Here is a 22,624-nt window from a genome sequence, read left to right as displayed (position 1 = left end):
TGAGCCTGCTCTATTTTGTAACTATAGAGCTGAGATTAAGTGGATTACTGTTTATTTAATATTGATCTGAAAGTATTTAAATCTGCAAGGATCCCAATATTACTAATGTATTTACATTTGTGAATAAGTAAATAAAAAGCCTGTTATTAAAGCCTTCGTTATTTCTGATTACATGAGAACTTAAAAGCAAATCAGTGTATTGCTGCTTTGTAGAGTCCCAGGGACTCCACCAAAAAGCTGGCACTGTAACACGACACGTATCAGCAAAAATGACTAAACAGGATCTACTTTCAGTAATCTTAAATCACACTAGCAAAATATGGAATTAAAGGTTTTGCATAATACTCCAAGTATTTATTTTAATCTGTTCTTGATTCATGCCTTATTGTATAAAATATAATTGATTTTTATATTACTTGACATTTATGTGCAATGATAGACTACATTTTTTTCCTTCAACCACAACGTTTAGGCAGCACTCAGATGTTTATGTTATTATGAAAAGCAATCCAGCAATTTTAATTCTTATGAGCCTGGTGCTTAGAGGTTTTAAAATATCACATTGATGGATAACATTAGAAACTTCATCCTAACCTCAAAATTCTGATGTTTTATATCCTTATTTAGGGCCAAATTCTTTACTAATGTAAGTGGGCAGAGACTCAATAGAATTTTACCCAGTTACACCAGCAGAGACTTTGGCTCTGAATTACTAAGGAGTTTTAGAATCATGTCTATGTAATCTGTTCCAAAATTATTTTTTTTTTAAACATAAAAATTTGCTTTAAGCTATTACTGGGGTCTGAAATTCAGCTCCTTTTAATTAAGAAAAAATAATGAAAAAATTCTGTACTCCAAGTTCATTGGTCTAAAAATCTTAAGTAGTCAAGAGACAAAATTATTTAATGTCTATACCCTATTCTTATACAATACATGACATTAAAGCAATTTATTGCTTAATTAGCAGAGGAGTTAAATTGGGTTTCACATGCGGACCCCATTTGTCACTTCTGGCTTTATAACCTCACCATGGAAGTCAATTGTGGTGAAACTTGGTATCAAGGGCCCTTAAGTTGGAAAGTGAATAGTTGTGCTTTAAGGGTCTGATCCAAAGTCGATTGATCACAACAGGAGTCTTCCCATTTACTTTAATGGCCTTTGGATCAGACCCTAAAGAACTAATGGTGATTTATTTGTGTTACCATGACACCTAGGAGCCCCTGTGCAAAGCACTGTACTAACAGGCTCATCACAAATGTATTTTTAATGGAAGGAGGGGGGAAAATTGACAAAACATTTAACAAATAGCAAAAAAATGTTGTGATACTAAATGCTTTCTGCTACTCAATTATTTATAAAGTAATTCCCCGTGATTAAGAGAACCCGTAGCCTTTAAACACAAAGTTAGGAGTTAGAGTATGATTAACTGCACTTTATTATATCCAGTAATTAATCTGGGTTAAAACAATGATCTACCATATACTTTACGTAGTTGGTCCAGTGTAACAGAGGAAAATTTGGCCTCAAAGAAACAAATAATTTCTCCCACATTTCAAAGTCCAAGTGCCATGTCACTGTAGTATTTTATAAATATATTACCAAATCATCGTAACAATATTTACAGGAAATGTTGAGGCACAGTACAAGGGGAAAGAGAGGATCAGAGGTATTTTCAGTATTTATTGATATATACAGTACAAGGAATAGCATACCTGATAATCTAAAATGCTGAATCCTAAACCTTTATAGTCTTTTTCTAGTTCAATAACTTTCACATCAGGAGACCATAATGCTAGTTCACCATCTCCTTCCTCTTCAGGATGAAGGTCTACTTCTGGTTTCATCTGAAAAATAAAATATCTGCTGCAAATACTATCCCTGTTTTTAATTCTGGATGGAAGCTTATTCATTCAATATTCCTCCTACATTAATGGTTCATCCAAGATGGAAATCATCTGAAATATTATATATCCTTTTTCTCTTATTCCATCCAGACTAGGGTCCTGATCTTGCAAACATTTATGCATTTACCACAGGAAGTCCCATTGTTACTACTCCCAATAGCAAAGCTAAACGTGTCCATCAGGGCCTAACACCGCATATTAATACTGAGATGTAATTATATAATGTTGAGGATTATTTCTAAATTACACTAATGGCACTAACCTTTTGCACATCAACGGACTTCGGCCATCCCATAAGATGCATAAAAGGAAAAATAAATTTCTCAACACAAGGATTTAACCACCACATAAGGGAAAGCCCATGAAAAGCTAGAACGTCCTGAGGATTTTAAGTATTAGAATCTTAATCAATCCCAAATTGTGACTCTCTGAGTACATGATTTTGAAAAAAAATTGTTTTTATTTTTGCTTTAACATTTCAACTCTGGAAGAGAGAGAAACACAAATCCCTCTGAAAAATAATTGACTTCACAAGTGTATTTCAAAAAGTTTTGGAAAGAAAATCATCCCTTGTTGTCTAAGATAAAATACAGATTACAAATTTTACTGCTATTGCATCATTTGTTGTAGAGGGAAACAATATTGCAAATGTAAAAGAAAAAAAAAGGAAGTCCGCAGGCAAGTACCATGATCTCTGCAAAGTTTGAATGGAAATTGTCATCAGGAAACTTGAGGACCTTCCATTATTAACATAGCAATCATTTAATTTCAACTCATTATATAAGCATGCTTGTATCACAAACCATCACCACTAGCCAAAAGGGATAAAGAAGCTATAATCACAGACTTGGCTTCTTGCTCCCTAGATCAGAAGAAAGTAGAAATATTGTGCAGGTGGATTTAAAGAGCAAGGGAGTCTTTGGGTCATTCAGTCAGGATCAACTGTTGGCAAATGCACTTAACTGGTGTCATACAGATGAAAAATATTCATTAAAAAGGCAAAAGTCAAGTAGTAAGGAAGGAGGAGTTCTATAGCAATAGAAGGGAGCATTCTAAATGGCACATGGTTCCTCTTTGCGCTTCCACTACTGAACAGACTATCCATAGTACTGGCCAACCTATCCTCCTAGGAAGGCCATCCTATCAAGCAGAATCTAAATCAGGGAGAAGGGGCAACCAGGAGTACACATTTTATAATGGAAGAATGTTATAAGATTCAACACTTAATTTGGGATTTTTAAGGCTTCTCCCATGGAAATAAGTGCTAAGGCTCCTGTTTTCCCAGTTTTACATAAAACCTTGATTTGCAAGATGGAAGTAATCAGCTAATGGGAGCAAGGCTTAGATTTAGTATAATTCAAAGCTCCTGCTCACCTATTAAGCTGAAGAATGATGTATGTGATGTACATAGTCAGCATGCTAGCTTAGTGATTTACATACCTTGTATTTATAGTACAATAAAGTTTTTAGTGACCTACCTGAGTAAACCACATTAAAGTCGTGAACATGAAATATCTTTCACTGAAAACACATTACCTAAAATACTGTCATAGCCTAGGAACATGAAAAAGTCAAAGCATCACTCAAAATCCAGACACCTTCTAGTCAAGTACAAATGACAACAATTTAAAGTGTTCCTGGGTCTCTGTTGAACACTTTGTGCTTGAGCCTTAAAGAGAAAATGTCACTAAATCAGTTAGATTTGTTATTGCTTAATGAAATGTAACTTTCACATGCAGATTCACAATGTTCTATTTAAGTTCCAGAATATCTCACCATGGTTCATTTCAACCCACCCAAAGACTTGGGCTATTCTGTCACTACTACACTAATTAAAGCCAAGTCCTGCTCTCATTGAGTTAATGAGTTTGGGACATCCACTACCAAAAGCTACCTTGGCACAACGTGTTTATGTATATAAAAACACAAATGTCACAATGCTCCAAACTTTCCTACCCGATCTCATGTTCATACTCTAAAAAAAAAAAAAAAAAAATGTTGATTCTCCTAGGAAAGTCATCTGGTGGTATATGAGGAAGAAAATGATATCAGAACTGTATGTGTGGCTTGTTCAAACCGTTATGTAGATGTAAGGTCAACACTCAGAACTTCTACTGATGAAACAGACAAACTACTGGCAAAGGTGAGAGTGTGTCAGGGATCAGCATTAAGCCCTTTCTTGTTTAACCTCATCCTGGATACCCCACAAGGAACATACTGACGAAACCACTTTGGTGCATGTTGTTTGCAGATTCTATATACTGAGAAGAAAAATAGTCTACAAGAGGATCTTGATAAAATGAGAGATGTGTTGGAGAGACAGAGGCTCAAAATAATCAGAGAAAGAACATGGTATGTAATTTCAATTATATGAACACCGTAGAATTATCCTTCAAACTAGACATGCAGTCAATATTGAAAATGCAAACTTTCAATTATCTGTGGGTCCAGAACCTGAGAAAACAGAGGATTAAATAAGAGTGAGGATAATGAATGCTTGACTCAAAAGGAGAGAGATAAGTGGTGCAGGGTGTGAAAGGAAGATACAAGTAAGCGTAAAAGGGAAAGTCTGTAAAACTGTGGTCCATCCATTTTTCAAGCATGCTGCAGAGTGTTGGGTAACAAAGAAGAAACATGAGCAAATGATGTTGCACAGAAATACGAATTTTGAGATAGACGAGTGATGTAAGCAAGAGACCAGGTGAGGAATGTGTATGCTAGAGATATGCTCAGAGTAACACTCCCTAAATGCAAAAAATGTGAGTACAGGCTCAAATGGCATGAGCATATAAACCACAGTCCTGCAAACTATGAGTAAGAGACTCCAATATGCCAAGACTGAACGAAGAAAAAAAGAGAGAGGCCAGCCCAAGAAGTGGCAGAATGGCATAAAGGAAGACATGTTAGCATGTGGTGTGATAGAGCATACGTAGGGCCCTACCAAGTTGACAGTCAATTTTGGTCAATTTTGCAGTTATAGGATTTAAAAAATAATAAATATCACTGTTTCAGATACTAAAATCTGAAATTTCACAGTGTTGTAACAGTGGGGCCCGCAACCCAAAAGGGGGCAATGGTGGGGGAGATGTCGCAAGGCTATTGTAGTGGCGGGGAGGGGCGGGTCACAGTGTTGCCACCCCTACATCTGTGCTATTGCTGGGGATGGTGGCGCTGTCTTCAGAGCTGGGCAGCTGGAGAACACTTTGTGGGTGGACAGGGCCAGCCTTATGGGTGGACGACCACCCAGGGCACCATGGTTGGGGACAGGTTTCCGTGGTCACACATCCACCCACACATAGCCAGCCCAAGACCCCTTTAATCCCTGAGTGCTGGACCCGGAGAGAGAGAGGGGAGGGGACAGGGGGCACCCTGGCTGAGGGCTTTACCATACGCCACACTCCAGCTGCTGGTCCTGGCCAGGTTGGTGAGCGACAGGATTTCCTCTTCCCCTGCAGGGGCCCTTCCCAAGGCTGGTTCAAACCCATCTCCAGGAACCTCTCCTGGCTGCAGAAAGTTCTGTGGCTGCTGGCTGGGACCCAGCTCCGAAGGCCGCACCGCTGCCACCAGCAGTGCAGAAATAAAGGTGGCATGATATGGTACTGACACCTTTACTTCTGCGCTGTTGCTGCCTATGGCACTGCCTTCAGAGCTGGGTGGCCAACATCCACCACTCTCCAACTGCCCAGCTCTGAAGGCAACGCAGAAGTAAAGGTGGCAATACTGTGACCCCCTTACAATAGCCTTGTGACCCTCCTGCAAACTCCCTTTTGGGCTGGGGCCCCCAGTTTGAGATATGCTGGTCTTCCCCGTGAAATCTGTATAGTATAGGATAAAAGTACACAAAAGACCAGATTTCACGGGGGAGACCAGATTTCCCAGCATTTTTCACAACTGCGAATTTGGTAGGGCCCTAAGCATATGGCACTGAACAGAACACTTTGGAGGGAGAGAACTCACAGAGTGGACACCATTTGATGGGATTAATGCAAGGAAGAAGAAAAGGACTCTGAGAGGTGTTTGAAAAACCACATAGGACATCGGACATAGCAAAGCGATTTGAACAAGTCAACAACTTCTGACAAAAAAAACAAACAAACAATCAGTGCTGAATCCTATCATCTGGCTGTATTATGATATCAGAGCTGTGTGGTTTATCTTACTGGGATTGGAAACACCACTGGACAGGAACCAGATGTTACCTTTCATGTTTCCAACAGCATGAAGCACATGGATAACCCTCAGGAAATAATACAATGAGCTTTTGTTAAAGATTAGAAGTGATGACTCTACATAAGTACAAAGTACATCCCTCTTACTGAGCTGGTTTCTCATGTTTTTTAACCTGCTTTGCATTTCCATGTGAAATAGTGATGATACGAAAAGACTATTTTGCAAGAAAGTTGGGTACAAAGAGCTGATGTACATATCCAAGCAAATGGATTTCACACATTTTTGTTTTGAAGAGCTGAAATTGGTTGAAGCAAACAAGAGGAAAGCCAAAACACTGTCTTTAGAAAGTTAGTGAACTTCTGCTCAGCTGAGCTATACAATCTCTTATCGCTACCTTTGGCTCTGGAGACGAAACCTCGATGGTGCTGAGCTCATCCACAAAGGATTCGCCGCCATCGTCGAACAGGCGCCGACAACAAACCAGAGTGAACGGAGGCGGCACTTCTTTCAGAAAAGAAACTGCCTCACGGCGGGATTTTCCATAAAGCTGAACTCCATTTACCTAGGCAGAAAAGAGAAAGCACGCATCACTATTCAGATATTTAAAAGGATATTGATCAGGTTCTGCAATAAAAATATTCTCTCGTTTACTTTAAACCATTACACTGTATGCAATAATTGTCCTCCCCAACTGTATATAAAGGTCTAATTTCACTGAGGGATTCCAGTGAAGCTTGAGTGGTTTAGTTAATGTACCCCCTAAAATATACATAAATTACTGTAAGGCTGTTATTCCATCTCCGGATTCTAGTGACTTCATTATTATTACATAGTGGTGATCTGCGTCTTCTGTTTTATTCAACTTCCCTTCATTCATTTCCTGCCCTCTGTGTTTTTAGTCCCAACACCTCCTACAGCAGCCATTTTGGTCTTAATCCCTTCACTATGGTAGTCGTTCTTTCTGGGTTCCTTCCAGGTAAGTTATTCGCAACCTCCCCAAATGCACAGACAGGAAAACTGATTTCAGCAGTACTTGACTCTAGTTTAAAGTGCTTTTAGAAATTAGTCCTAATATCAGAACGTTTTATTTATTAAGCACTTTTCAGTGCCTGTATAAACTGCTGGCTTGACAGCCCACATGACTGAAGTGCTCTTCTCATCAACAGGCATCCCACTGGCAATGCAAACTCCTGCCCACTGACCCACCCATGTGCCTGAATTATGGTCTACATGGGCCAGGTTGAGAGTGTTATTCATTCTCCATGTCCCAGTCAATCCATGGTTTCTCTGCCACGTCTGCCAGCAAGGATACCAGTTAGGATCAATCATGAAGCCGAAGTAGAGCTGGTTGGAAATCCCAAAACGTCCTGGGGAGGCAATTGGTGTGTTGGCATAAAAAAATTGAGTTTGAGGAAATATTTCACCAAAAACTCAAAATTCGGAAGATTGAGCAGTTCTAAATCAAATGCACCAAGTCCAAACTTCAACAACTGTTGCAGGCTTTAAAGAAATAGTCAAATGGATGAGATGAGCTAGATCCGTGAGAGAATATACATAAATGCTTTACACAATAAAAAGAAAAAGCAATTACAATAAGCAATTCAGCAGAAAGTCCTGACAAATTAAGGCTTATCATCCTATAAACTTAAGCTGCTCAGTGATAACAGAATACCGCAAGGCAATCGCTAATGATTTTTACAGATGGTGGTTATGTGAAATATTCCCTTCAAAGTAGCTTACTGCAATAATATTCTCCCCCCCTCCTCTTTTAAGAAACCTAAATATGAAGAGTTTTCCACCCTCTCTCAACTTAACAGTTGGTAGTGTCCACACAAAGAAGGTATCTTGGTTTTACACTTGGTTGCATTGCAAAAATATTACATATACAAAGAATGCAGAATTTCACCAAGTGTCAATGACTTGACAAAACACCCTGATTCTACACCTACCAAGCAGTGCGTATGTCTACTGAAGTCAAGATCTGCCCAATGTCATTTCCTGTATCTCCATCCCTGTAGATGTGATCTAGGTTGGTTTGGTTAAGATTACATGCCCCATACCATACCACACCATATAACTATCTTCCAGAGTCATCACTTTTCCTTAGATAAGCTCATTTCTTCCTCCTTTGCTTTGTGTTTGTGTAGTTTAAATATGGGTTATGCTGTTTAAGAACCTACCATTTTCCTCTCAACTTTGTAACACAATTGAGGAGATAATCTAGAGCAGGGTTTCTCAAACTTCACTGCACCGTGACCTCTTTCTGACAACAAAAATTACGACGTGACCCCAGCAGCAAGGACCAAAGCTCGAGCCCACTCGAGTCCCGCCGCCCCAGCTGCGGTGGGGGTGGGGGTGGAGAGGGGCGAAGCCAAAGCTCCAGGGCTTCAGACCCAGGCAGAGTGCCTGCAACCTGAGCCGAGCCACCCAGGGCTGAAGCCCTCTGGCTTCGGCCTCAGGTGGTTGGACTCAGGCTTCGACTTCGGCCTTGGCAAGTCTACTGCCAGCCCTGGTGATCCCATTAAAAACAGGGTCATAACCCATTTTGGGGTCCCGACCCAGTTTGAGAACCGCTCATCTAGAGTTATACAGTCAGCAGAGCTTGTCAGGAATTTTCCCACAAAATATTTTTTATTGGGAAATGCTGATTTATGAAACAGAAGCTGGTCACAGACTCATCTCTGTTTCAACAAAATTTTCATCACAAAGGTTTCTCAACTCAAGAGAGAGACATGCCTCAGAATAGCCAATGGCCCAGTGACAATGGCAATCAGCTGGGACATGGACTTTAATCTGAGGTTCCCCTATCCCAGGTGAATGTCCTAACTGTGAGGCAATGGAGTCAATGTCTTTATCTTGGCCTAACAATTATTTATATGAAGCAGGACAGACACATGCAGACCCTGGAGTTATGTCTACATTATAGCAGCATACAGAGTACAGACGCTGCAAGACCAACCAGCACAGTGTAGCAGTAGGCAGTGCAGTAAGTAGCAATGTAGACAGGAGGCACTGCTTAGGCGAATAGTGGGCTCTGCATGCCTGAATCTCCCGGGTATATACCCTTCTTGGCTCTTTATATGCCTAAGCAGTGCCTCCCACGTCTGCACTGTCATTTTTAGCAAGGTAGCCTCCTGCTTCTGGAGCCTTTCCCCATTGCCTTCCCCTGCTGTATGGAGCTACATGCGTAATGCCTGTACTTTACATGCTGCCATAAGCATAGGCATCACCTAACTCTATGGAGCTGTTTGGCAAAAACTCATGAGAAAGGCCTTGTTTTCGTTCCACATCAGAAAGAACCTGCAAGTTGAAACCTTGATATTTGTTGTGAACTGGAATTCTTGTTTTCCTGCCCTCTAAAATGGCAGATGTTTTCAACGAGCTCTAGAAACTGTAATCCAGCATTGCTGTGACTGCTGAGCTATTAGGCTAAACGCTTAATTAATTATTTAAACAAAAATATCAGTGCAAAGTTGTTGTTATTTTAAAATGCATTTGGAGTGCTAGTGTGGTGGGAAATTATCATCTCTCAGTGTTCTGTGATTGATGGACAAGGGCTACTTGATGTCCACCAGCAGACTTGGGGACTCCCTCGCTGCTCTCTTATAGCTGCTGGATATCAATCTCTAAGCAGAAAGGGTGCCAGATGCCCCATCCACTGATCACTCCATACTAGCCATTCCACTGAATGACAGTAATGGAAGTTTTAGAACAGAACAGATTGGGAGAGTGACAAGGAGGCAATGGACACAATGAAACCACCACAAGAAAATCAGTGAAAACAGGAATTTTTTGTAAGTACTATGATTTCTATCAAATAGATCTTTATAAATGTTTAAACTTGCTATACATTTAAAAATGTATCTCCCTCATTAATTATTAATCCATACTATATCCAGTTGTTATATCAGCACCTGTGCAATGCTGTTCGCTTTAGTTAAGGGACTGTCATAATTTCCATTACAAGCCCCTAGTTAAGGGAATTTATAGCTTGGCTGTAAAAACATTCTCTAGGCTGAAACTTGGCATATATAGTTTTTGCCCTAGAGCACAGTTTTGTTTCAGTTGTTTTTTAAGCTGGGGGAGGAGAAAGGGGTGTTAAAAATTATAAAATTCACTAGCGCTGGTCATACTTATGGATTTATTCTTTATACAATAACATTTTTCCAGAGTGTGGGGTTTTTTTGCTTTTAGTATTCAAATTTTTGTTTAATGGCCAAGATATTTAAATAACACTTTCAACATTCCATTAACCCTGTCATGTGGAAATCCAGATTTCCTCTGTTACGCAATAATACAAGAACATACATTAGTTCTCAGTGATAGAAGCAGGCATTTTTGGTGCTAAAAAGAATTAATAATGACCAGAGCCCAGGCCACTTGAGCCCTGGACCAAATATGAACTAATCTAGCAAAGACCCTGATCCTTTTCTCATTGAAGCCAGTGGGACTTTGTTCTTTGCTGCCACTAGGAGGAGGTTCAGATTCAAAATGTCCAGTAAAGTTTAATTTGAGAAGTCTATTACTCTCACCCCTACACGTCCCCACCCTACATAGAGTTTATTAAGACATGAAAAAATTAAGAAACAGCAAAAAAAATCAATTGAAAAAAATTACTGTTTTATCCTTGATATCCGGTCATTAAAATATTTACATGTATTTCTCCAAAGTAAACAGATCCTCATTCTGGTCTGATCACACCAAAACAGCACAAGCCACACCCCAATACCTCCTCTGTGCAGATTAATGATTAACACACTCTGCTTGCTCATACACACAAGTTTTGTCTTTGAATTCCATATCCAAGTTCCAGAGAGTGAAAGAAATAACAAAACTATCACTGCAATGTGACTGGCTGCTTGTGGGGTTTTTGAGGGTGGTTAATATTCAGAGAGGTTACCAACCAAAAGTTAACTATTCAAAGGGCTTTTATCGGAGGATCAACCCTGCGGTGATCGATGGATCGGCGGTCGATTTAGTGGATCTAGTCAAGACCCGCTAAAAATCAACCACCAATCGCTCTCCCATCGACTTCTGTACTCCTCCTGCTAGAGAAGAGTAAGGGAAGTCGACGGGAGAGCGTCTCCCATCGATGTTGCATAGTATGGATCCCATGGTAAGTAGATCTAAGCTATGTCGATTTGAGTTATGCTATTCACGTAACTCAAATTGTGTAGCTTAGATCAACTTTTCCCTTTAGCATGGACAAGGCCAAAGACTTTTAATTCAGGTACAATAGATAAAAAGTATGCCTAATACAAACATCATCACTGCACTCATCTCCCTAGTATCTGAGCACTTCACAAATAATTACATAAACTTGACAAGACCCTTGGAAAGGTAGGGTAGCATTATTTTCCCATTTACCAATGGCAAGACTAAGGCACAAAACAATTTACTGACTTGTCTCTAATCTTACATGAAGCCTGTGGCAGAGTCAGAATAGTACAGAACCCAGCTTTTCTGACTCCTAACCCCATGCTCCTCCTACTTATTAATTGTTTAAAAGATACTACTGTGCACATGCATTAGCCAGCCTAAAATGCCATAAAAGCATATTTTTAAAAAGAGTCTGAGCAGAAAGAACAAACACTTCATTTCTAGTTCTGTGGACTTTACCTCTAGAAGTTCATCCTCCAGTTGCAGTAGGCCAAGCATAGCAATTGGACCATCTGGAGCAATTGAAGATATATAGTGATGTCCATCAAATGTATCGAGTTCAACTCCTAATCTCAAAGTGTGGAGAGGCAATAGCTGCAAAAAAATAAGCAGTGCCTATGTTTACAAATATATATTCCTATATGTAGCAAATGCATTCAACTTTCAATAACTGACCAATTCAAATTAAACTAGCTGCACATTAGCATATTTAAATCCTGACTCTGACATAACTAGTGTTGCATCACACAAATTTTGCTAATTTTTCTATTCAATTTGATTGCAGTTTTTTCCTTGCACAGTCCGTCTTTCGGAAAAACGTACATCCCTATCTTCTCAAAAATATCACTACAGCGATAAACTGGAAAAAAACAAAACAGAAGAGAGGTGGATGTATAAGACCACCCTAAAAAAAGCACCTGACATCTACCCTCTGTCTAAAACTTGAGTTACTCTCCACTAAAGACATGTCCAAAAGAGGAAGATCTTACTTGTGACAGCCTCAGGGTAAAGGCACCTGTATTCCCTCTCTATGGTTAATCAAGGGCACTCTCTTTAGGCTTACAGCTCCCAGTCATCACCTCTCCTAGACAGAGACCCATGTCCCATTCCCTCTTGATCAGGGATTTTAAGGCTATGCAACTCCTTGCCTTCCACTGTGATATGCCCAGCAAGCTAGATTGCCTAAAAAGGCTAGCATCTGTGCTTTGCTTTCTCTCTGAGGGCTACGGACAGTTTACTGCCCAAAGTTCTAAGTCACCATACAACTTCTAAGCGACCACATTCATTCATAAAGGTAATGGCATTACAGAGAAAAACATTAAAAACAATAAAAGTTCTTAAATATATGCTAAAAAAATTATGAGAGATCACCTAACTTCAGCCTAGAGCTCTGATATATTTTAGTCCTTCATAACCAACCACTGGGTTTCCCCCAGTACAAGTTCATATCAGTCTTGAATCCAGAACCAAAACCCAGGCTGTGTAGGATCTGCTATTTCTTTATACAGCTTGGCCCTTTGGTCTTGGCACTCTGTAACAGGTAATCAGCAGACAAGACCCTTGCCTCAGAGCATAGCTTCATAACTCTAGGTTTTTGCATTACCAGAGTTGGAGAATTTGCATTAACCTCTCCTGAGGTATTCCCCAGGAAATCCATGTAACACTTATTGTCCCAAAAGTCCATACTTGACTACTGAAAATGTGTCAGACTTTTGAACTTCCAGGTTTTATGTCAGTCACATATCTCCCCCTAAAGAGATGACATACAATCCCAGTCCACAAACTTAATAAAGTCGTTCAAGAGTATTGCAGGAAATTGCCACATCTGTCACAGGATCATAATCACTATTTTACAGGAAGCCAATAAAACCTAACCATACAATCAGTCATCTCATTTCTTGATGATATTTGTATCAGTCTTTGGGGCAGGGAATATCTCCCTGAAGCATCTTTTTCAAATAGTTGCTATCACTTGTATCCATATTTCCACAAGGAATTTCATTGATTTTGTGCTGGCCATTTCCCTAGGGACAACCTTAGTACTGTATTCCTCTCTAGTAAAACTCCACATAGCAAATATCTGCAACCATTAGGAAAACTTTCTGAGCAGACTAGCTGAGGCTCAATCCAGACAAGCTAGCAGGCTGTGAAGAAACAAAGAAGATAGAGATAATATCTGTTCCCTTGATTTAGGAACTTTGCCTGCCTTCTATCACTCAAGTTCACAACTTGTGGTCTTGCTGGCACCCAGTTGCTTCTGGACAGATGCCCATTTAGGCTCTGATACTGCAGTCAATGTGACTCCTTACAGTAGTAAGAGTCCATACTTGCAAATCCCTTACAGCATTAGGACCTTACCTAGCAAAAAGTTTATTGTAGTCAGTGTGACACACTGCCTCATAGTCTGCAGTGGTTTCCAGGTATTATTTAAGATGCCACTCTTGCTTCTCTCCAACTCCTATCTCAATAGCTGGCATCAGCTAAAGCACTGAAGCCAGCAGCCCCCAGATTTAGAAGTGAGGGGCCCTAGATTCTTGAAAGTTATGCTCCCCACTTGCCCGACAGAGTCTGAGATTTAGGACACTCTGCATGGCCTGTTTTCCTATGTGGGGTTTTTTGGGTTTGGGTTTTCCTTCTTTCAGAAAAGGCATGTGAAGGAATTCAGACCCAGTATACATAAGCAGCATTGGCAGGCAGTATTTCTCCGAGAGATTAGCTAGAGCCAGGGCCGCTCCAGCTTTTCTGCCATCCCAAGCGGCAAAAAAAAGCGGCAGTGCGATCGCACTGCTCCACTCTTTGGTGGCAATTCGAGGCAGGTCCTTTGCTCCAAGAGGGATCCGCCACCAAATTGCGGCTAAAGACCCGGACATGCTGTCCCAATAGCGGCCGGAGGGCTGTCCCTTGGTATTGGCTGCCCCAAGCACCTGCTTCTTTAGTTGGTGCCTGGAGCCAGCCCTGGCTAGAGCCAACACTGGAACTTCCCCATATTTCAGAAGTATTCGTCTCTAGGGTTTTGGTTCATGCCCATCTCAAAAAAAGAGAAAATGAAATAAGATTCCAAACCTTTGAGTATTTCTGGAGCTCAGCATCATCTGTAATTGGCATGTCCACATGAACCACCTAAAAATTGTACACCATGACAATTAAATACTACTAGTATAAACTTTAATAGAGTGCCGAATTATAATAGAGGACTGATTATAAGAATAGCCGACAGTAAAATTATGCTTTTTAATTTTTAATGCATGTCTTGGTCCAGTTTGGTGCCATAGGGTTATCACCACAAGCTATCAAAATCACATAGCTGGACTGGATCTAAATGCCACACTCAGTAATCAGCCCCTCACCTCAGAAAGAGTTGATGGCTGATAAAGTGATCAGAAAGGGCTCAATCCTTCAAACTCTTAGTAGTCCTATTGATTTAAATGGAGCTGTGTGTGACTGTAAGGACTATGTAAGGGTTTGCCTTATCAGGCTTACACCAAACTGTGCGTCATGGTAAAGCGAGATTTTGCTAAATGGAAGAGAGGTATATGCAAAGGAAGAAAACAAATACTTTGAAAAAGGTACTGATCAGCCATGACCTTTTATTATTCAGATGGGCCAAATTTTGACATTTTCACCATCACAACCACATTTGCTACAATGAAAGGAACATTTTGCCTACTGAGCTTCATGAACCAGCTTTACTTCCCATACATATATTGGAAAATGGGATGGTGCTAAAGAAAGTAATGTCAGGCTCTGGCAGTGCAAGGATGGGGATATCTAGCAGTTGGCGTGGGTAACTAGATTTATTGAATCAAAACACAGTCTTATATGGACTTCAAAGTTCTTAACGGAGCACTAATGGGTTGCAGAGAAGGGAGCTCCTCCAGACACCTCTTAATGCTACTTTAAATCTTCCAACAAGACATTTGGAGTGATAGTTCTGCCAAACAGTAAAAATAAGAGAGTCTCTGAATCAAGTGGACATGTATTGCAAAGATAAATAGTTTTTTTAAGGTCATCAGAAAAGGATGTTGGCTTGAATGTTTTACTTAAAAACGCACTCAGTCTTAAAAAGCAGTAATGAATACAAAAAAACCCTGGTCATTCCCCCTGTGATGATTCGTATTTAGAAATGTAATCAATCTCTTCCTTGACAATTCTCTAATAAGAGGTGAAGAAAAATCTAAAGGGCAGTTAGCACCACAAAGTTACCCTTACCTAACTTGAACTACTTCCTTTTCTCCTAAATACATTTGATAATCATTCTTCTAATAAAAATGTAAGATTAATTATGAAACATACGACTCATATCCTGAGCCTTTTCTAAGCGTACAATAAAACAAACAGATCATAAAAACCATCATAAAAATGCCAAATATTTTAAGTGGCTGATATGTTACAAATTTAAAAATGAGATTGATTTAAAAAAACAACCAAAACATTACTCACAGTTATGCAATAGTACAGACATAAACAGAACAAAAATGTGTTAATTATAACATCCCTATATTTCAACCTTGAATGTTCAGGAAAAACAAAAAATGCTACTCTACTGATCTGTTCCAACCCCTGAGCAGCTTGTAAAATTAAGCTCACAGCGTTGCAATTTAAAGAAACATAACATACCATGACTTCATAATCAGGTCCCAGTAGTTTTCCCCACTTGGATTTCAACTCCTTTTCTGGAGAGTCTGAGTCTCTTCCTAAAATATAAAAGTGAATGTTAAATTTACTAAACCCTGCCAAGTACATTTACTTCAGTAAAGATGTAGCTTAAATAAAAGATTATGAGGAATGATCAGAAGAATAAAAAAATACATTAATTTGGGTCTATCAAGCAGTGCAAATCAGAACAGACTTTTGCAAGAAAACAATGCAAATGTCAGCTACTGCTACAGTGAAATTTATTCAGTTGAGAAGCATAAAAGGTGATGGCTGCATTGATGAGATGTAAGTTCTGTACCATTTAATACCATAAATAAATCACTCTTTTAGATTGCAAAGCAAATTTCACACGGCTTTATAATTTGTTGCTATTTAAACATTCACCACTACAGAGCAGTGCTACCGCCCTTCCCACACCAACCCCTTTTGAGAAGTAAACACCTGACAAGACATTGCCGTTATCAAGGGACTGCATCAGCACAATGCAGCAGCAGACTTTATTTATACATTTGGCAGGTATAAAGGCTTGTCTGGTTTAATTAGGCCAGTGAGTAACATGAGCTTTAATATGAGCTCCAGTTCTAAACCAGTCTTCCATGAGAACTTGGCTATCTTGACATTTACGTCTTTTCAGCTTTCTTACTTACGCAACCAAGGCAGTATTATAGTCATGTAAGACAATTTGACAGGGCTAGACAGCATAAAATGACTGGCTGCCCTGCATTTGACCTCATCCAGAAGCTCAGCACTCATATAAAGTTCCTAGCCTAAGTAATGTTGAGTAAGAGTAAGAGTTAGACTCTGGTAAGAGTCTAACTCTAAAGCAAAATTTCAATTAGCAGCAGCAACTGGAGAATGAATTTACGGAAAACTATTTTTAAATGGCCATAATATTGTCACAAGTCTGGACAAATAACAGAACACTGGTATCACTGACATGTCATCTGACCGGAATTGGAACGCAAATCACAACAGCAGCTCTTTTCAGACTTCAAGTGCGTGCGTGTCATTTTGAATGTTGAATGTTGAATGTTTTGTTAAACCATTAGACAAAATACCTTAGGAGTTGGAAGCCTAACTCCCATCAAAAGTCAAGAGGAATTGGGTGCCTTTGAAAATCTCCTTCACTTTTCAATATTAGAGGAGAGAACTAACAAATCAGACTTGAAACACAATCCTCATTACATCGCTTTACTACTTGGAATTGTAAGCTATTCCATTATTTCAGTAACAATGGAAGAATCAAACAGCAACAGTTAAAAACAAAGGCTTGGAGTTATTTGCATTACAATGCAACACCCTCTAGAGATCAGGTCTCTATGCTAATTATTTTTCCCTCCCAGTGTTGAGCCACATGTAGCTTTAGATCCCTACCAACTACTTTCTGTCACATCAGATAGACAGTTGAGGTAAACTTGGCTAACCAGAATTTCTCTGTATAGAACCAAGCAGCTCAGATTCCAGTTTGAAGTCTTCATTGTACATATATATCTGACCTCAGACTCAAGAGATGCAAGCACAGAAGGATTTCAGGTCAGATTTAGTCAGATCATTGTTTCTTTATTGAACTATATCAAGAATTAAGCCTGCAATAGATTCTTTAGAGATAGGCTTCTATAGTTACACTACAGATTCATCAAAATATGGGGTAAGTATTGTTCTCTAACTATTAAATGTAGGTTTCTGTCAATAGATGCTCTTCTTCAGCCCCACTTTGCTTCATTATCAGGTACAGACTGATCACCGTGTTTACCTCCCAGCTGCTTCATGCATGAACCATAATTCCACAAACACAAAAATATTCACTTACTCTCATGCATCTTGCAAACAAATGCCTACCCTTGCCTATTTGCATGGACATCCAGACAATCCTTCCAACTCAGAGGAATACCAAGGAGCATGTGAGTTCCTACTCCAGTTCACCCTCTGGGCTGGGACCCAGCGTTCACCTGCGCCTCTGCTCTGCTCCATCCAGGTATTTTTCTACTCCAATTCCAGTCATAAGAGGCTCAGCCCTCTGGCAGAGACCCAACTAGTTTGCCATTTCCAGGGTTGTCAATTAACAAAGAGAATTAACACCAATGAACTATTCCACAACTGTGGTAAAGCTCTCTTTCTTCAGGAGCCCTTGTCAAGTTGTGGCCCCCAACTAAGTTGGCAGGCAAATACAGAGGAATAGTGCTCTCAGAAGGTGAAGCAGGCCCTTCCATCCTTCAGGGTGGGACTACCAGGCTGTGGCCATCCAAGAACCTCCTGTCTACCCTCAACTGAGCTGGGCTTCCCCATTTTGAGCTCCTCCCTCCATGTCAGACATCTCTCACAGGTGTGGTGGGATGGAGCCACCTGAGCCCACATCAGCTCATTAACCCTATAATGTTGCCCAATGTGTGGTTTGTATACCCCATCACACACCCTCCCCTTCAAGATGGCATCCGAGGAACCAGGCCAGCTGTCTATGCCCTCTGTCCCTCAGGAAAAAAACCAAAACACACCTTCTGGTGAGCCTTTCCAGCTCTATGCTGTAATTGAAAGGCATATGACTAGAGAGACAGTGCATAAGGCAGGGATTCGTGTCTTTCAGAGCAATTAACCACCTCAAAGGGGCATGATCGGTGTCCAGCTTCAATGGGTTTCCCAGGATGTAATATCAGAGAGAATCCACAGCCCATTTCACCACCAGGGTTTCTTTTTCTATCCCGAGGGAATAGCTTGTGGCTAAAAAAATAAAAATAATAATAAAAAAAAAAAAATCGCATGGAATGTTTCTCTCCATTTACTTCTTGGATATATGATTGCCCCCAGGCCTACTTCCAACACATTGGTCTGCAAAATAAGTTCTTTTGAAAACACAGCAGGGTGTTTTCTGTTTGGGGTGAACTGGACAGGCTCTTTACACAAGTGGCCTTTCCATTTTTTGAATGCTTTTTTGCAGACATCAGGCTATCAAAACTTCCCAGGGACAGCTGTCCTTAAACAGGTCCACGAGGGATGCCGTTATCATAAAAAACCCTAGCACAAACCAGCAGTAATAACCTGTGAGCCCTAAGCATCTCCAGACCTGTTTTTTGTGGTTAAGTTTGGGTAGGCTTTTAAGGCCTGAACTTTGTCTACAGGGATTGGACCTGACCTTTCCCCACAGGATATACCAGTTAGATGATGTCATCCTTCCAATTTTACACATTGCTGGGTTTGTGGTTAGGCTGGCTTCTCACAGGGTTTGGAGGACAGTGGCAACCAGTTGCAGGTGGGCCTCCCAGTCTCAGCCATAGATGACCACATCCTGTAAATAAACTGCAGCATATGAACCAGGAGATAAGAGAACTGGGTCATTGGAGCCATTGAAATGTCACTAGGGCACCATAGAGGCCAAAGGGCATAGTCCTTAATGGATATAAACCAGAGCAGCAAAGGCAGTTTTCTCACATGATTCTGGTATAAGCCGGATCTTCTAGTATTCCATGGTAAAATCTAATGTTGTACTATATTGAGTCTCACCCATCTGGATTAGTGGTTCATCCACCTGGGACGTAGGATGTGTGTTGAATTTGGAGATCACATTAACTTTTTCTAAAAATCTGTACAGAAACTGGATCATGCCATCCAGTTTAGGGACCAGCACAACTGGGTGTCATCAGTCACTGTGGGATTCTTCAGTGACCTCTAGCTCCAACCTGGTGCAGAGCTCCTGTTTCACTGCATCCTACTTTTTTTTTTGGGAAGCAGTAGGGAGTTCTCCCAGGTGCATTGTCCCAACTCTATCTGTCCCTGATGTTGAACAAAGTAAGTTCATTCTGGCTGGGGTGGAAACCCCATCAGGAAGGCATTCGTAAGGTTTCTCACTTGGACCCTTTACTCTGGATGGAAGTTTTCCCCTAATCTGTATTGAGTCAGGGTCCAGGAATGTGGACATTTGGGGTCCCAATTCTGGCTCAGATGGATAAGTGATAAACAAGCCCTCCCGGTCCTTCCAGGCCTTCAGGAGGTTACTTTGGTAGATCTGCATTGTCTCCTCTTGTCTGATTTCATAATTAATAGGTTCCACTTGATGTAATACTTAATATGGACCTTAACACTTAGTAAACAGCTTGGACATTGTGCTAGAGAGCAGAAGTACCCAGGTTTAAATACACATATATGCATCTGTAACAAGGTCCTCCGCCTGCCTCTCTTCCTGGGGCCCTCTGCTGCCCCAATAAAGCACAGAGAGGCTTCTCTTTCTGCAGCACCTGTGGCTTTATTTATACAAGTTCTCCCACCACCAGTGATACTACTTACAGAGCTTACAAGCCCGAATCTCCTCTCTTACCCAGAATCTGCCCTCAGCCTGGAGACTGACCTTCTCCTGGCCATCTCCCTGTCTTCTGGCTGCCAGCCAGCCTTTATAGCCCTTGAAGCCCACAGGTGCAGCCAGTTCTAAAGGCCAGCCACCAGACTTCTCCCCAGCCCCAATCTATTTCCCTTGATTGGGGCTGACTGATCAGGGGCTAATTAGGTGCCCTGCACCAGCACCCTGCTACAGCATCCCTTTGTTAAAGGTTCACTATGGGCCAAGCTGAGCACTTAAAGAGATTCTCTTTGGTGAAGGTCACCAGAATTTCAAGCCTCTTCTAGAGCTTTAGTATGTACTGTACAACATTCTCTGTTCTAGGAGCCAGCTCGTCCCACATCTCATGGACAAAGTCTAAGATACCACAGGTAGTCTCTCATATAAAAGAGTTCAAACACGAAAAATCTAGTAGATGACTGGAGTACCTCCCATCTCTCAAATAAAAAGGAGGGGGATCAGTTGATCCCAGTGTGTAGGGAATGCAGTAATAAACATCCTTTTCAGGTCTGAACCATTTGACCAAACCATTGGTCTGCAGGCGATCGATGCACATTTGTAGGGTCTTTATTTTTAATAGTTCACAAGCGTCCTTCAACAGATGAGACACAAAATTAGTGCCTCAGTTGGTTAGGATTTCTTTAGGCACATTGATGTGGGTAAAGACCATTAGCAGTTCTGCTGCAATAGTCTTTGCACTGGGGCAGTGCCATGGGACTGCTTCCAGATATCAGGTGGCATAATCAGGTCTGACCAGTATACATTTATAACCAGATGCACTCTTTTCTCAGGGTCTGGGCAGATCCATCTTGATCTCTCAAATGGGGACGGAACTAGAAGGGCTTTGGTCACCCTTCTTTAGGCCCAAGGAGCTGCCACTTAGGATATAAGCTACAGAACTCTTTGACCTCTTGGTGAATTCCAGGCCAGTAGAAGCAGCCTAGAATCCTGGCCACATTCTCCTCATGCTGAAGTGGCCTGCAGTGGAGGCAGCATGAACCAGCCACACGAACTTCCACTGATGAGACTGGGGAACAAGGAACTGCGATCAAATTGCATAAGTTGGTTGGTCTCTCTCCTGCTAGTATAGTCGCTCACGCTGGAGCTTAAATTGTGGGTACTGCTCTGCTTGATGTGGGTCTATTACCTCTCTGTTGTCCACTGACAGCTGGTCATAGGCCTGGCTGAAGGTCTCATCCTCCCTCTGATCTCTGGCCAAGTTGGTCCCTCTAGTTAGGATGCCCCAGTCCTCTTGGGGCAATGCCATCATTTTGTCCCTATCTGGGGGAGTATCCTCTTGTCCAAAACACCCCAACTCCAGGGTGCAGCTCCTCACCTATACCTAACACCCAGGGACTGGATCTCCTGAATTAGCCTCTCTAGGCAGTCCAAGGCTGTCTTAACTCCACTCAGTAACTCAGAGAAATACTCCCAATCTTGTCCTCAGATAATGGAGTAGGTCAGCATTGAGGCCAGCCCTGCTAACAGAGGTCTTATGTTCCCCTACAGTCAACTGCATCCACGCATTAGGATAGGGTTTAACCTCCCCATGGACATCCAGTAAGAAATTAATTCCCTGACCCCCGTCCCAGGATTCAGGATCAGGTGGTCCCAAACCAGGGTCTGACCACACCCAGAATCTACCAGACTTGTCACCTCTGTCCTGATTATCCAGATAGGGACAGTTAATTTAACCAGAGTTAGCTTACAGACTCATGGTCCCTTCTGGCTTTATAATACATGAATCTATGAACTCCCTTTTTCTGTTACAAAATTATGGCCTGAATCTGAAAAGTGTTTAACATCTAAAACTCCCAGTGGAGTCAGATATGCACTTCTATGACCACTATGAATGCTCACTCAACACCTCTCAGGATCGGGGTCTTAATGTGTTCAGTTAACTGAAAATTAAGATCATTCCCCCACACCCAAAACAATCCCTAATTCACATGTCAGCCCATTAAAGACAACTTCCTGAAAATTTAAAAGATTTTGGATCTATAGGTTTGGTTCAAGAATATCTAATTCCAGTGCCTCCACCCAGTACCATGAGATTCCTTCCTCCTCCCCTCCCCCCATTTTTTGGTCCCTTCTCTGGGTTGGTTTTCACGGTTTGTGGTACATGCTATATATTATCTATATTACACAAGGCCTCAGAAATTGAACTGTTTCTCAGCAATGGTTTGCATTAGCAGTAACTTTCTGTATCTTCAGAACTTTGCCTCTTTACTCTCTGCTTTCATGTAGTTTTTCTTCCTCATCTTACTAGCACTGGGTTCCTGGAAAACAATGCCTTTTTTGAGGGGTGTTTAAACTACAGAGACTTTACCAGCATAGCTCTGTTGGTATAACCCTGTAGTATACACATAGACTACACCAATGATAGGGGTTTTTCCATTGGTGTAGGAAC

The 22,624-nt window shown here is 41.0% G+C and overlaps 1 protein-coding gene across 10 annotated transcripts in view; it reads right to left on the bottom strand.

Annotated features, from left to right (window-relative positions):
- PATJ (PATJ crumbs cell polarity complex component) overlaps positions 1-22,624 on the bottom strand; it is a 219,850-nt gene that overhangs the window by 167,066 nt on the left and 30,160 nt on the right. For 9 of the 10 annotated variants that reach the window (XM_075067651.1, XM_032795516.2, XM_032795517.2 and 6 more), the window contains exons 13-17: positions 15,852-15,928; positions 14,298-14,354; positions 11,694-11,828; positions 6,469-6,636; positions 1,713-1,844 (exon numbers count right to left, since the gene is read on the bottom strand). In XM_075067651.1, the coding sequence (XP_074923752.1) occupies positions 1,713-1,844; positions 6,469-6,636; positions 11,694-11,828; positions 14,298-14,354; positions 15,852-15,928 (569 nt within the window). The remainder of the gene's footprint in view (positions 1-1,712; positions 1,845-6,468; positions 6,637-11,693; positions 11,829-14,297; positions 14,355-15,851; positions 15,929-22,624) is intronic. The other variant, XM_032795518.2, reaches the window with a different exon arrangement.

Source organism: Chelonoidis abingdonii, chromosome 7, assembly GCF_003597395.2.
Source record: "Chelonoidis abingdonii isolate Lonesome George chromosome 7, CheloAbing_2.0, whole genome shotgun sequence".
In the NCBI taxonomy this organism is placed as follows: domain Eukaryota; kingdom Metazoa; phylum Chordata; order Testudines; family Testudinidae; genus Chelonoidis; species Chelonoidis abingdonii.
This window is presented reverse-complemented; position numbering and strand designations above follow the sequence as displayed.